We start from the raw sequence: 15,714 nt of genomic DNA, 5'->3' as shown, positions 1-15,714 counted from the left end.
CAACATTGAATCGACAAGATGTATCAGATTTTATTACACGACTCGACGACTATATAACAGCTAAACTTTCTGTTGCAAAATCCACGATTATCGAAAAATTAAAATGTTATAATATCCTTTCTTACTTCGCAACATATATCTATTTTCCTATTTTTATATAAATGTATTGAGATGTAATTGAATAAAATGAATAAATTCATATACATAGTAATATTAAAAACCAATACTGTGCTATATTTATATTCACGCTGACATCTCTTTAAATACAATAATTGCAATAACGAGAGATGTAACCTTGAACTTAGTCCAATGACTTGTAATACTATAAGTTACGGTTCATTTATCGTTTTGTGGTTAACATAAGTCGTAGATTGTTAGTGAAAGTTTCACTGCTGCTTTCTAAATAGCTGTTCTCCATTTTACCGGTAGAAGATGAGCGAGACAATTGCTACTATCGTTTAATAAACGACCGCGTTATCTCTGCAATCATACGCAACCTCGGGTTGCATATGATTGCAGAGATAACGCGGTCATTTATTAAACGATAAATGCGCTTTATGAGTATTCATAAGTATCATCGCAACTGTATGATTGCTATAAATAATATTTTATTATAAAGTAAGAAATGCGATAAATTAATAAAAATATTAAAAAATGTGTACTGTATAATGGAATTACTCGATAAAAATATATAGATTTAAAATATAATTTTTTTTCTTTAAGATTAAATAATTTCATCGTTTTTATATATTTAGACATTATTAAAAAATTATAATCGAAATAAAAAAAAAAAATTTATAAATTTATTTATTAATATCTATTTCACGCAAACATTGATTGGAATTTTTCTATATATGATATACTTTTATTATACAATTATATTAACAAAGATATTTATATTTTATATATAAATATATCTCAAAAACAAATAAAAGATTTTATATAAAAATATGCTGACATAGTAAATATATTTGAATGAATTCTCTTGGTTATCTAATATAGAATAATATATAGTCATGTAATAGCCGGAAAGATAGATGGAAGTGTCATTAGCGAGTGTCAACGCGCTTCAATCACGCAGAACAGTAAGATGGAGAATACAGGATAGCACTTATATGCGCAACATCCTCTATCCTACATGATAAATGTCAGAAGAATGTGACAACCATTCCGTTTTGCCACTCTCACGGCGGATATAAATATAAGTAGATTGACATAATTTAATGACGACGTTTATGTCACTTATTGTTAGATGCGCTACATGCCTGACGTGACGCTTAGCGAGCTAGGCTCGCGAGAGAAACGGTAAGCGAAGATGACAATTGCGGCGCAATCTCCTCTGAAGTAATCCAATTACAATAATTTCGCTTCGCTTTCGTTATCGCGACGCGAAGTCAATTTCCTCGTACTTGCGTCCGCGGAAAGATGAACAATACGATCGTTAACGGCGATAATATTAATACACCTCATATCTCTGAAGAATCTGTCGTAATTATGTTACATGATATCTCCCATTACTTAGCATGTAACCCAACACCAATATAATCATGCCATCTACGTGTAGCGAAAACAATTTCCAATTAAGTTTGCAATCTATGTTTTCTCAACATATGTGTCGCGTTTTTTAAATTATAAATTACGCCATAATTAATCAAAGTATTAATTTCAGAAATTTTATACAAACAAATATTTATACATTTTTTTGCTTTTTATTCTTATAAATCTATTTCTTATTTTCTTTAAATTTTGTTATATATGTATATTTAACAAAAATTCTATTTTATGATTTGACAACGGTAATCGATCATATAAAAATAATGCGCTCTCTCTCTTTCTCTCTCTCTCTCTTGCATCTCTTACTTCTACATTATAGCGTAGTTCCTGATGAATTTCATCACGCCGTGCATGCCGTACAAAAGGCAGTATATACGAGGCGTTGCACGTCACCATATCAATGAGTCAGTACCAACATGTAAGAACTAGTTCATTACAAATGATAAAATATGCATTTAGGACGAGAAAACAGTTTGCAATGACTTAATATTCCTTCGGCTAGATAAAAGTAATGAATCTGCAAATTATAAAAAGACGTGATTCGCACGCACGATAAAATATGACGGTAACATCAATTCTCAGAAATACACGTTTCTTTATGCCATCTCAATGTAGTAATTAATATTTTTTCATTATTATAGAAATGTAAATAATAGAATTTAAGACTAAAATATTTTATAAATCAAATATGAACAATATGAAAAGAAAAAATATTGTAGATTTATTTTACTGAAATTGTGTGTGCGTCGAAAATTCTTAATTTTTATTCCGCAAAATCTTCAATTTAAACTAAATTCATTATTTGCTTTTTATAAGACTCTATTGTTTTTATAAATTTATATTGTACTTGTGTCATGTATTTTAACATTGATAAGAAATTATCCGATCACGTATTAAAGTGCGTTTTGCAATTTCGCCGTACGTTTTGGCGAATGTTCAAATTACGCATTACATAATATAAAATGACATGATTTCGTGAATTTTCAGCATTGTTGGCAGCCGAAAACGAAGCACGAATCTGAGCATAGTTTCCACGGTCATAATGTGAGACCTTTCATATGTAACAAAGTAGGAGTGTCAGTCGAAATATAACTGAAGTAATGTGGAACTTCTGATACAATTAACTTTGTACCAATCGCTTGTTTCCAAAGAAATTAATCACACGATTATTTAATTATTTTACGCAGCGCAATTATAAAGAAGAAATTAAAAAATTTTAATCAATAAGAAGATTTTTAATCAATCTCAATATATCTCAAAATTCTTAAGAATTAGAATAATTGCAGTCTTAAATTAAATTAACTAAATTTAATTGATTTAATTATTACTAAGAAAACAGAACTGTATTAATAATAGTTTCTAATATATTAAAAAATTGATATTTTTTTAGCAAGAACTTACCGGGATGCCCAATTAACGTTATACAACGTTATACATTGAAAACTGCAGTGTCTTGGTGAATTAAGCTTCAAAAGCGTAAATAAATAACAAGATCTGATTTTTCGTTCAATTTCAAGCGTATTTTGCTCCGATAGAAATTCAATTTAAAGCTCTATTATCAAGCTAGCATTATTGATGATTATCAAAGATGAAATCGCTTCTAACATTATATAAAAAAATCTTAGGTAATATTTAATTAATTAGAACTGAGATAAATATGTTAAGAAAAGATCGCCTACGGGTTTGTCAAGCAATTAGTAGAGAAAGTATGAGTATCTTTCGACACATCCCATCCGCTTTTCCCGGATATCCTGGCATATTTTATTATTTAGATTTCAATGGACCCATCGACTGCGTTCGCGCGCGCAGATTCCGAATAGGCCCCGGGAGAAATAACAATTCTTCGCGGAGAGAGGAAACGCGACGCGACGCGAGGTAAGATAAACAACCGATACGTCCACGAATACGAGGCATATCAAGGTGGCATCAAAAAAGTGAATACGAAACGCGGAGGAAATTGCATGATGTAATAATTGTCCTGTGGGAGTGCCTAGAGTGGAGCGAATACCACAATACCGGTGTTGCACACTCTCTATGGGAACTATTGTTACAGATTTTACAGTTCTACTACTGTGGTAGCTCTTGCCCGGTCGTCAACTCCCACGTGGCTTTCACTCGTGTCCCCGCGAAACCGAACTTCTTCGCATGTGTCCCATTCTGTCATGACAGCATCGCACTCGTTTCTTCCACCAGGCGAAGCGCTTCCGCTCCTTCCGCGCCGTCATTATCGGTGCACTTTCTTCGACGCTCTCTTACGAGGCGTGCGACTTTTCAGGCTTCTAAGAGTCTATGACAAACTCGAATCTTAGTCGCAAAAAAAAATGTAATTTATTTATGGAACAATAAACCTTATAATATTATCAATTTAAAACTGACAACTTGTGTATATTTTTAATGGGAGAAAGGATTCGTTTATGTTAATAAAATTAGAACCAAATTCGCGTGAAACATAAATGCTAATTAACAATTAATTTGTTCGAAGAAAAAAAGCAGCCGCTTTTCGACATGCAATTTGAGTAGCAATCGATTATATCCAATATTGTTTCCCGTCGTTAAAGTGTCTTGAGCAATTCCGCGCGACGAGAGGGAACGCGTAATTGAGATGAGTAAACACAACCGCGGCACCTTTATTGTTGTGTATTTTCTGCCGAAGCGCGCAATGTGTCTCGCGTTTTTACTGCCGTCGTCCAAGAAGAAGCTGTCATTTCGTATTCCAGCGTCATAATGAATGTTTAGGGGTCATCAAGGTTGAGCGTGGCGGCGCAACGCAACGCGTCGTGGAAGGGGCGCGGCGGTGGTTGCCTATTGTGTCACCCTATATATAACGGTACCCGACACCCCACGCGGTATTAAGAACATTCACCGCATCCGCGGTAACATGGTTTCCAGTTCCAGCAAGGTATATCATCTGGTACACTATGCCGAGCGAACGCGAGTGCGCGAGTACACGTTTATGGTGTACGCAATTCGCGCGCGAGAGATCGATTTCAATCGCCATCAATTTAAACGCTCGATCTGAATGTTCCGGCAATTTTTCGCGAAATCGATATTGGGAAAGTGTTCGTGGGAAAGTGCGCGCTTAGGCGAACGATTGTATGCGTGATCTTTCTTCCATACATGATCAAGATATATTCTGAGCCTTAGGCAATGCATTAGAATATTGCAGCAAAAAATGCTGTGGTGTGACAAGTGCATCATTAAGTGGATATAAACGCGTATTAAGAAAGTATTCTGCATTTTACGTGAATGCGAATGAAATTAAAAATATATAATTTTTATCGCGCGAAAATTTTAGCTTATCATTTAAAAGTCCGTGTATTCAATACTTTGTTAAAATTTTCAGTATTCTCTGCTCTCTCGTGATAATTTATCATGATGCGTCATATTTACATTTGCATTTTTTTCTCACAGTGAAAAATCACATTTTGCTTTTAAGATGACGCCATGGCTGATGGCATTCTTCTGTCTGGCGACAGCCGGCTGTTCCAACGTCACGGACCAGCAAACATCGGAAACGCAGCACGATCATCAAGTGGCGATCTTGAAGCAGATCAGAAAGGTGAATGAAGACGGTTCTTACACGTATGGTTACGAAGCTGGTGATGGATCATTCAAGGTAATTATGTGCGTGATTACTTAAGCGCATCGTAATGTCGACCGCGCCTATCGATTTTTTCTTAAGATATCGCGTTCAGTTCCCACAGTATTAGATACTAATTATTCGCGGAGATCATTTTTTTGCGTTTCTAATTACATTTAATAACAATGTTATGCTGGACAAGCAATGCCAAAGACAATGACGTGATAATGACATACCAATGTCAATAGCAATTTAAATAGTCGCGTAACAATTTCTAATTGTTTCCCATATTATAAATTTATATAATTTTTGTTATATAGTTTATCTATTATATTTTTATTTATATGTAATAAAATTTATAATATTACCAGAAATATTAAAAAAGTTTTTAAAAAATAGATATAGGAATATGATGTTTCTTGAAGATTAGAGCTAGATTATGGCTTAATTTTAATAATATAATAATTTAGATAATCTTCAATGACATTGTCTGGTAATACAAAAAACCGGTTAATTTATTAAACGTTAAACTAATTCATCTTATAATTATCTTGATTACGTTAATAACAAAAAATTTAACTTATTTTTCCAAGGTGCGGATATTTAAATTCGCACTACTTTCGCAGAAATCTGAACGGTAAATACTTACTTTGTCAGGTTGAGAGTCGCGACGTTCTGGGCAACGTTAAAGGCACGTTCGGTTTCATCGACGCCGACGGCGAGATAAAGAGAGTCTCGTATTCCTCATCGAACGGGACGGGCTTTAAAGCAACCACCATGTCGCCATTGCAGGAACACGTGTCAGTCGTGCAGAGCATACCGCGCGCCAATCGTACATTAACTACGAAGAAGCCAAGCATCGTGTACGCTACGACGACGGAGGGATCGACCAAATCGTCGGTTGTACAGTCGATTCCTCGAACGAGGAAGACAACCACCAGTGCCACCACGACGACCACGACCAGCAGCACCACGCCAGAGACGCCAAAGACGATTCTCGGACATTACTTGAAAGGCACGTCGAAAAGCAGACCGCGTTTCATCATCAACGGTCAGCAAAGGCCGATTGTGTTAGAGGAAAGCATTGATGACGAAGATTCGCAGATCAATCGACCTAGTACAGATGACAAAAACGGCGTTTATAGAAGAATCATTTTTGCCAAGAGACCGATTGAGCACAGCCTGCCGCCGATATCCGAGGACTTTGTGGAGAAGGAAGACGAAGCCAAGATTACAACGGGAAACAATTTAAGGAGACAATTGCACGACGAGACCACCAAGTCAAATTCCGATAGCGCGGATAATAGCGACGATCATTCCGACGTTTACGGTGGTTCTTTGTCTACGACGCGACCTCTGTTCACCACATCCTCTCCATCGCGGGCCATCCAGAGAGTTTCCAGTACCTCGCGCACGGATCGACCAAAGATCTACGTCAATCGGGAGAATGTGGGAGCGGCTGGTCGATTTGACAGTCCGAAATACGAAGATTCTCGAATCTACGAGACGGAGACAAAAGCTAGTCAAGAGGAGCGCACGCCGACGCCGCAGATCCTGCTACGCAGTTCCACCGCTCGAGTACCCATGGAGAACCGGGAATATGTCAGACAGAGCACGGAGCCTGTCTTCGTGAGACAGCAGCCCGAGCAATATCTGCGGGAATTGCCGCCTAGATTACTCGTACAGTCTCAACAGGGCAACCTCGAAGAGGACGGTGTCTACAGAGCAATACCAATCGGCAGAATCTTGTTCCGGCCGCCTCCCAATCAGCAGCCAGTCTACTCGACCACGACGGACGCCAATATTCACTATCTAACGGAGAATCCCGCGCCCGATCAAGAGGACCAGGCGCGAATCGCGATAAACGCGAACTATGCGCGCCCGCGTCCCGTGATGCGACCGCTGATCTATTCGGAGGCTGAACGAAGACAACCCGCGCTTCTGCGACCGATTCCCGGTCCGATGGTTCATCCCGATGACAGAGATTATCAGGCGACCACACCCGAATATCCTTACAGACCTGGCGCGCTGGCGCTGCCTCCAGAACCGCCAAATCCAATCACGCCTCCTCTGAGTCGACGAGACTTTCAGACATTGCTGAGGAGGCTGTTGGTGAGCCAATACGGCGTGCAAGCTCTATCCTATCCAAAGAGTTACCTCGAGGATGCCCTGTACGATGAGCAGCCGTATCCATCATATCCGGCAGGCTACCAGGCGCCGCTTTCGAGACCCGAACTGGCGTACGATCAGCAGGCACAATATGGTGAACGCGTGTCTCTCAGACGACCGCTGTATCCTCGTGCTCTGCATCCTGCTTATCATCATCAATATGACGATTATCACGATGGCAGATACTCCAAGAGAGTGTATAGGCAGAAATTCTACGCGCAGGACGTATCCGACGATGGCGATGAGGTTCTCCCGGCAGCCATCAGAGAAGCCTTATTGTTGAGGATGGTAAATCTAGCGATCAACGCTGAACGATCGACGATGATGCCGACAACTGTGATGACTACTACAACGCCGGCGTCCAGGTATAGAAAGACGGGTCCGGTCAGGAGTGTACAGATTATCACGGACGACGAGGAGGAGGAGAAGGACGCGAGGAAAAAGATGTAACGACGATGAGTAATGTAGAAATAATTATAAATTCCGTCTGCAAAGATTACTTGTTGCGAGTAAAAAAAAAAGGTGAGGTAAATTATTGTAGAATTTTAATTAATTTTATTAAATTTTTTTTTAATAAGACAAACTTATACATAATCAAGGTCAACGAGCAATCGCAAATTGCTCTTTTTCAGCAATCCTTTAATACTACTTATCCTTGCTAGATATTGCTAAATATCCTGGAAAGGTATCCGTGAATTCTCACGGTAACATATTTAAGCATGACGAAGCGGCTTACATTAATGGTAGAGTTTTTTTTTTTTTATTGTAGGAAACAAACGGATATGTCCATCCGCGTGTAAGGACCAATATCGCACATGCAACCCGCACATTTGTGTCGTTAATGAATCGGATCGGTTTCACAAAAGGGAAATCGTCGCCGCGCAATCCGATCTTCTGCACGATAGCGCATATTTATCATTTGCCGTTGCATATTAATATCTACTGAAATAGATGCATCAGCATATATTCGATTAAGAAATATTTTAGATTCTGGAATTTTTTTCAAACATACACGTATCATTTTCTCGTATACTTATCTTCCTTTCAGCTTATCATATAATTTTATCGCGAAATTTTATTTCTCACACGCCGCTAATTTGCATCAAATTTATACTATTTGATAATGGAGAAAGAACAATGGAATGACGAAATTGGTGAATGGGTACTACCTCCGCCTGTAATACACAATGGTATAATGATATTGTAAACATTGCAACATAAGTTTGTTGACATTATATGTCAACACGTTTACATTAATTAATAACAAAAACAAAACAAAAATTATTGATCGATAAATCGTCGCTAGTGCATCTTTATACCTAAGCTGATTAATTAAAAAATAATCTCACGGCAAAAAAAGAACAGCATCGGCAAAAGCTTTAGTTTCTAAGACATCTCTAGCTTACTCACTACTTACTGACTGTAAATACGGCGTTACGTAAGAGAGACTAGTGTGATATATATATGCATCGCGAAAAATAAAGAAAGAGTCAGAGAGACGATAGAGTTGTGTGAGAACTCATTTCATAAGTCCCTGAGAGTCGCTGTTAACCGGGAAAGAATAGTATAACGCGTCTACCGGCGGTAATTAGCGTCGCTGGTAATTGCGACACTCCTTTCCCGGTCGGATCTACACAACAAAGTTGCATTAGTCGTGCGCGAATATACGCAGTTGTAGGCGGGGATTATGAGATCTCGCTCGCGGTTTCCACGCATTCGGAGTGTCCGCGTGTTGTCCGCGGGCAAATTCTTCATTCGCAAAAGCGTTACGTATGACACGACACGAATATCTCACGTGTATTTCTAGAGCCGTGAAGCGGAACAATCACATGTCCGAGAAGGAAATACGAAAAAGCGAGTCAACACGATGAGAAAGAATATTAAAGAGATAAATTTTATTAATAGCACGCGATTTATTAATCCATCGGACGAAAAATGGATTGAAATAATTACTCGGTAATCATCGTGATTATCGCGCGTATGAGAATTATTAACTAATGCAAGCATCACGAATAAAATTTTATCAATATTGACATATCATAAAACAGAATAAAATTCAGATAAGCTTATCCGAAATTTACTCTAGAAAATTTACTTAAAAAGAATAAACATGTACATATATATACTTTCTAGTTACTAATAAATAAAATCAAACATATACCAATAATCATAAAGCCAACAACATATGTTGTACTTATAATACACGTTCGAGAATGTAGATTAAACGAGTTTCGCGGAAAAAAAACGCGTAAAAAGTGCAAAATATATATATATCTGAATTCACGGTGAATGGCAGGTAGTTTTCCGCGGTTACTTAAATAGCGTTCCAATTTTTCCGCATGCGCCGGATATGCACGCGTGCATGTGAAAGGCCGACGTCGTCATTAGAACACGGAGACAGTCGTTGAAACGGACAGTGATCTTACTCACGTCTTCCGGTATTCCGTGCACGCTAGATACAGTGGCGTAGAGGCGCGGTAAGTTTCACGATAAGATCAAGACACGCGATAAGGACAAACCGGCAGCAAAATTATTTAATTAGAGCGTCGGTCTTTTCTCTCGATCTTTCTCCAGAGATAGAAAGTCGTCATCGCGGGCACACATTGTCTCACAAAACAGTACGCGCGTAATGTATACATTTGTATGCAACGAGAGTTAGGAAATAACTGGAGAAAATCGCGGCAATGCATTCTGATGAAGCGAGGCTGCTACAACAATAGTTGAAAGCGAGTAGATCTGAGACAAAAACTTACAATACTTACTTGATACATGCGATCTCGTCGAATTTCTTAGCCTACCGTTGTGTTCTAATCGACTTTCTACGAGTCGGCAAATTTATTCATTATTATTCATGACATTATTTCGCAATGTTTTTATCTCTAGAACAGTCAATGCTCTCAAAATGATGTTTCGCTAAATCAGCGACAATATGTAATAAAAAAATTTTTATTTGTGAGAAGTGTAGATCCGCTTACAGATTATACATTGACAAAAAACAAATATATAGATTTTTAGTAGATCTTTTTTTTATTACAGTATTCTTTGATTATTCTTTATTCTTAATCGTATAAATATATAATTCTTATTCTTAAAGTATTATATACATTCATCGTGTTAATCAAACGCTGTGTTCGTGATACAGTTATTGTACAATCTTCTCTATTGTTATAAAAAAAAAAAAAACACGAAGAAATATCCTTGTAAAATGGGGCATATAAAAATGGCACAGAGAATTTGCACTTAGGCAATGGAAATTCAATTAGAAGCCACCGAGAGCTTAGAATGAATAGACGCGGAGCGAGGCACGTTCTTCAGGCTCTCGACGTCATCCTCCAGCATGTAGGGCCCATAAGGCTCGGTCTGCACGCCCACGTCCTCGTGATCGAGCTCGAAGGCGTCCTGCTCGTAGATTACGTCGTGACTCCGCGGTCTCGCCACCGATGGGATCCACGGTTGCGGAACGCCTTTGCCGAGCGCGAGAAAAACCGCAGCGGTCGTTAACAAGACGACGGATGCGACGCCGAACACCAATCGCCAAGAGCCGGCGATCTGAAACAAGCGACGCCAATTTTCTTTGCAATTAGCGTTATTTGTGTCAAACCTGAATAAGATGACGGATTGCAAAGGCAGTGAAATCGCAATTGGCAAAAATTAAAAATTTAAATTTCTTCTCAATATTGCGATGCGAAATCTCTGCTTTCAAATCTTTTTTCTTGATTTGTATATAATACAGTTGAAAAAAAAATCTTTCTGCGAAGAGTTATGGATTTATGTAAATCCAGACTCTTTTTTATTTTAGAATTATATATGTGTCAATCGTTTTTTATATTTAAAAATAATAAATTATTAAGAATTTAACGAGTAAAAGGAGAAACAAAACGACTTAGACGATCAAGATTTAGAAAGTACAAAAAACAATTTATCGTTAAATTCTGCTTACGTAACCGACTTCCTATATTCGCAAACGACGAAACTATTTAACGCGTTATATTTACGCGGACGGGAGCATGTCCGGTGTAATAATACGACTTACGGAGCCATGAAGAGCCTGAGTGACGAAGTAGTTGGCAGCCAGCAATCCTGCGGCGCCCAACGTAGAGCAGAGAGCGCACGCGGCCGCGGCGCACGCCGGCGATTCCGCAGGTGCGAGATCGGCTATAGCCGCTAGTGCACCGGCCGGTGCAGTACCGGAAACGAGAAGGGCTGCTATTCCCAGCCAGGCTGCGCCCAGGGCCTGACATCCGGCGTAACCGGCGACGAAAAGGAGAGCCGCGGGGATGAAATGGGCTAATCGCATTTTTAATATTAATTTGAGAATATTGAGCCGCGTATAAAGTTGGAAAGAGATATGTGTTAGAAAAAAATATATTAACTTTTTTTATCATTGTAATTTAATATTAAATTTAAATTAGAAAGTTCTCATTTAATAATTAAATGCTAAAGATGAGAAAAGAAAATATTATCGTTTTGCATATAAATTAATTTAATTATCGAGGAATAAAGATTTAATAATTCGTATACGCGCGCTTCGCAAATATACTAATGCAGTTTGTAGAGATACACATAACGCACCTGTGTAGACGACCAACTTTCTCGCCGTGGTTGTGGAAACTATTTTAGACTCGCGGACGTGATCTACTAGAAGACCACAGGTCAGTGCAGCCATGAAGTGACCGATGTGAGGTAATGTGGTCAACACCGAGTCCTGAATTGGATTACAATTTATTGTACTTAGTAACCAGGTGAGACCCGTTATTGCGCTTGCAGCTGTTCCGCAATATCGATCGGTTATGAAACTGACAACCTCCAATTTATACCGTCATATAATTATGTAATAATAACAAAATTTGTATTTCTTTTTCTTTTTTTCCGCCTTACATTTTTTCATATATTTTTAACTTTGTACTTCTTTTGCGACCAAAAAAATATTAAGATAATAATAATCACACAATTTCATCCAACTTACGTTAGCTGTAGAGAAACCATATATGAGCTTCAGGTATTTCGTCATGCCAAGAGCGAGCGTCGCGTCGCCCCATTGATTACCCATAGTCGCTACTGCGGACGCCCAGACGGGTACAGATCTCAGTAATTTTCCCCATGGTATTACAGCTGCCTGCGTATTATCAGTGTATATATATATATATATAAACAGCGAATTAGCATGTCCAGCAACTTTCCCTAACGAGTCAGTTCGCTAAACGGAAGCACCGCTTACGTTTGTATCGTGTTGATAAGACCTTGGTGTATCCTTGACGAATCGACCAAAGGCGAAATACCAGCATAGCGCCAAAAGAACCAGACCGTAACACAAAGAATCGCGGCCGAACGTTCGCACCACCGCGGTGCCCAGCCATCCGGTGAGGCAATAACCTACGCTAACAGCTTAAAGAGGACGGGAATCAAGATTAGTCGGTTAACATAAATCAGTTAAGTAGTAGCGGTGAAATGCTTTAAAAAATATCCTGAAAGAGTCGTAGTATCTTCCCAAATATGTCCTTCTTATAAAGCAATATGATATACTGATTGTAGATCGGAGAAGCTTATTATACTCATCTCTACTTTTTACTCTTTCTCATTTAAAAAACCGCGTTATTCACAACGTTAACCACAAACATACCTGCGTAACAACTGAAGTACCAACTTCTGTGATTACTCTTAAACCACGTCATAGCCAGCATGTGAGCAGCAGGCATGGTCGCGCCCTGCAAAAGACGACGATGTCGCAATAATTTCTTCGCGTTTCACGTTCGTGTGTGTGTGTGTGTGTGTGTGTGTGTGTGTGTGTGTGTGTGTGTGTGTGTACGATATTACGCGAAATCTCACGTAGCTTGCGTTGCAAAACATCTAAAAAAATGACGTGAATAAAGTGCGCGCCGACTTACGGTGCATAATCCTTGAAGTAAACGAAGCGCAACGTGCGATGGTCCGCGCCAGGCGGCAGGTACTAACAGAGACGCTACACAGGCGCTAAGAACCGCGCGTGAGAACACCATAGAGGGTCCGGATCGACCCCATACCAAGCAACCTCCGAGAATTGGGCCGGCGACCTGTCCCCATAAGAAAGCCTCGCGCATAATCGATTCCGCTCGCTCCTCCTGCGGTAGCTGTCATTTATAATATGAATTATAAACATTCCTGTCATTTTATTAAACATTTCTACTCTCCGCGCAATATTACATATAGATTGAAAATTAAAAATTGAACAATTAAACAAAGCAAAATCACATTCAAAGTTAATAATAAATTTCACTTAATTTATGTTTGCATTAATAAATAAAAATTTATTAAAAAAATAAAAAAATTGAAAGAATTTATCGTAGTATTAAATAAAAATACAAAATTTGAGAGAAAAGCTTGAGCAAAATGCTTAAAAAAAAATTCCTAATAAAATATATAATATATAATAATAGCTAATGTACCTCCATAAATATAATCTCAAAGTCCTCGGTGCGATTGCGGCTGCTAATATTAACCAGCATATCACAGTGCCAAGATGTATCGATGATGGCATGATTGTCTTTTTGATTCGCTAGTAATGCGACGGAGGAACTGACTTCGACCGCGCCGCAAAGCGCAAATCCAACTGCGACCAGTGCGGCGACAATGTGTCGCGCCCGTACAGCCGCTAACGAATAACAATATAATTACGTAATACATTATAATAATCGCGATTAATTCCATCAAATCATCGATAAGGAGTAATAATTTTTTCACCATCAAATCGCTATTAAAATTCATCATTAAACACTTTTAACATTAAAAAATTCTATTTAACTAATTATGGCCGCGTTGTATTGATAAAAATAATAAGGTAGGAATTTTATCACGCGTCGAATTAATAATAAAAAATAACTAAAATTCTGAATGCGATTTAAAAGATGAAATCCTTTTATTATTGAATTTTGTGTTAGCAGAAATAGTCAAATAAAACAGTAGTGAGTAATAATAAATATCTTGTATATAATATAATCTGAATTAAAATTGGCAATCTTTACAGAATTATATTCTCGACAAATTCAAGGTAAAACAGTGGCAGAAAAAATTTTCGTATACATATATACATTCATTATCGTAGTCTTCAAACATCCGAGAATGTTTGATTTTGATAACTTACTCAAACGGCTGGTACAATCATATCTGCGTATCAATTTTAAATTTAAAAAGCATTTGTCTTTTAATATCAATATAAAAATAAAAATGTCAATATAAAAATATTCATATTAAAATGTGTGTGCATTATTGCAGTATGATGCAAATGACCGTAATTATATTTTTTGCATTAAATAAATTAATCAATCTCTATAATTTATTGCAAAATAAAATCAGATCACACGCGATAATGAAATTAATTGCAGTAATTAAAATTAACGAACCTCGAACTTCTTGTGCAGCGAGCTTTAATTGACAACTGCCTTGTTTAACAAACTGCACACTACCTCTTTTGACGAAGTCTGCCATCTCACAAAACTCAAAAATAATGAAACCGACCGCGACATCTCGCTCTTATCACTCCTAATATTTGATTCTTCGCGCACTATCTCTCCACTACTCCAAATATATTTCATATGATCTCGACTTTGGCTCGACAGCGATATAACGTAACTAGCTAACACTTTTCAACAACACAGATGTGATTGTACAATATTATTAATTCTTTCAACAGTGTAAAAAAGAAAATAATTATTTCAACACTGTTGCTGATACAAATTTGTTTCACGCAGATTGTAGGGCGATGGATATACAACATTTTAATCAATAATAAAAATTGGAAGAGAATAATTTCACTAACACAAAATTTATAATGTCCAACAAAATCTAATCGTAAATTTTTTGATACAGAAAAGTTAATTATAATTGATCAAATCTGGGGCTAAAATATATCATACGATAATTCCACAATGCATACTTCGAATAATTAATAATAAATCATATATTCTATTTATTTGTACACAAAACGTTGGTTAATTATTTCCAAATCGTGTTAAGAAAGTAATGCCAAGAATTTCGAAAAATATCGCCGAAGGAAGTCAATTGAGAGCACAAGTACCTCTGACCTCGAGTGCCGCGTGTCTTAGCTGGACGCTACCGCGTTTAAGACGAACTAGCGCCGCCATCGTCGTCATCAAACGAGCTGGTACACTGATTGCGTTTCCATGATGTAAGATCGATACCTCACGCACACATCATCGACAAACACGCGACTTCTTTCCGGCTACTTTTGCGCTGCTCGATACGAGCGAGATGCGACGGTGAGTTATGCGTGCCATACTGGTCATCTGGCCGATGAGAGTGAATGAACATCTCCGTTAACGAGACTTGATATAATAAGTACCTATGCCGGTCAGCCTTGAAGCACCGTGTGTACACGAGGCTCGTAATATTTTCCCCACGTCGGAGTGCTGAACGAT

At 37.9% G+C, this 15,714-nt stretch overlaps 3 protein-coding genes across 5 annotated transcripts in view; 2 read left to right on the top strand and 1 right to left on the bottom strand.

Moving 5' to 3' along the window:
- Positions 1–4,299: 4,299 nt before the first annotated feature.
- Positions 4,300–8,809, top strand: LOC126857268 (uncharacterized). 2 transcript variants are annotated; one of them, XM_050606642.1, is made up of 3 exons: positions 4,300–4,453; positions 4,991–5,170; positions 5,927–8,809. In XM_050606642.1, the coding sequence occupies exons 1-3, from the start codon at positions 4,433–4,435 to the stop codon at positions 7,751–7,753; spliced, it is 2,028 nt and encodes a 675-aa protein (XP_050462599.1). In that variant the 5' UTR covers positions 4,300–4,432; the 3' UTR covers positions 7,754–8,809. The 2 variants fall into 2 exon arrangements, with proteins under 2 accessions (XP_050462599.1, XP_050462509.1); XM_050606552.1 differs by having other exon boundaries at positions 5,792–8,809.
- LOC126858745 (sialin-like) lies at positions 8,077–15,603 on the bottom strand. 2 transcript variants are annotated; one of them, XM_050609270.1, is made up of 9 exons: positions 15,354–15,603; positions 13,726–13,931; positions 13,189–13,410; positions 12,924–13,008; positions 12,522–12,688; positions 12,270–12,419; positions 11,876–12,008; positions 11,337–11,590; positions 8,077–10,852 (listed from the first exon to the last, which is right to left on the bottom strand). In XM_050609270.1, exons 1-9 carry the CDS (start codon positions 15,427–15,429, stop codon positions 10,559–10,561), a joined length of 1,587 nt encoding a protein of 528 aa, XP_050465227.1. In that variant the 5' UTR covers positions 15,430–15,603; the 3' UTR covers positions 8,077–10,558. The 2 variants fall into 2 exon arrangements, with proteins under 2 accessions (XP_050465227.1, XP_050465219.1); XM_050609262.1 differs by lacking the exon at positions 15,354–15,603 and adding an exon at positions 14,680–14,894.
- The window catches only part of LOC126855631 (uncharacterized), an 80,137-nt gene continuing 76,349 nt past the window's right edge, over positions 11,927–15,714 (top strand). The window contains exon 1 of the mRNA XM_050603479.1: positions 11,927–12,045. Within this exon, the coding sequence (XP_050459436.1) occupies positions 11,990–12,045 (56 nt within the window). The 5' untranslated portion in view covers positions 11,927–11,989. The remainder of the gene's footprint in view (positions 12,046–15,714) is intronic.

The sequence above is a fragment of the Cataglyphis hispanica genome, chromosome 1 (genome assembly GCF_021464435.1).
Source record: "Cataglyphis hispanica isolate Lineage 1 chromosome 1, ULB_Chis1_1.0, whole genome shotgun sequence".
In the NCBI taxonomy this organism is placed as follows: domain Eukaryota; kingdom Metazoa; phylum Arthropoda; class Insecta; order Hymenoptera; family Formicidae; genus Cataglyphis; species Cataglyphis hispanica.
Note: the sequence above shows the minus strand (reverse complement) of the source record. Positions and strands in the feature narration are given on the sequence as shown.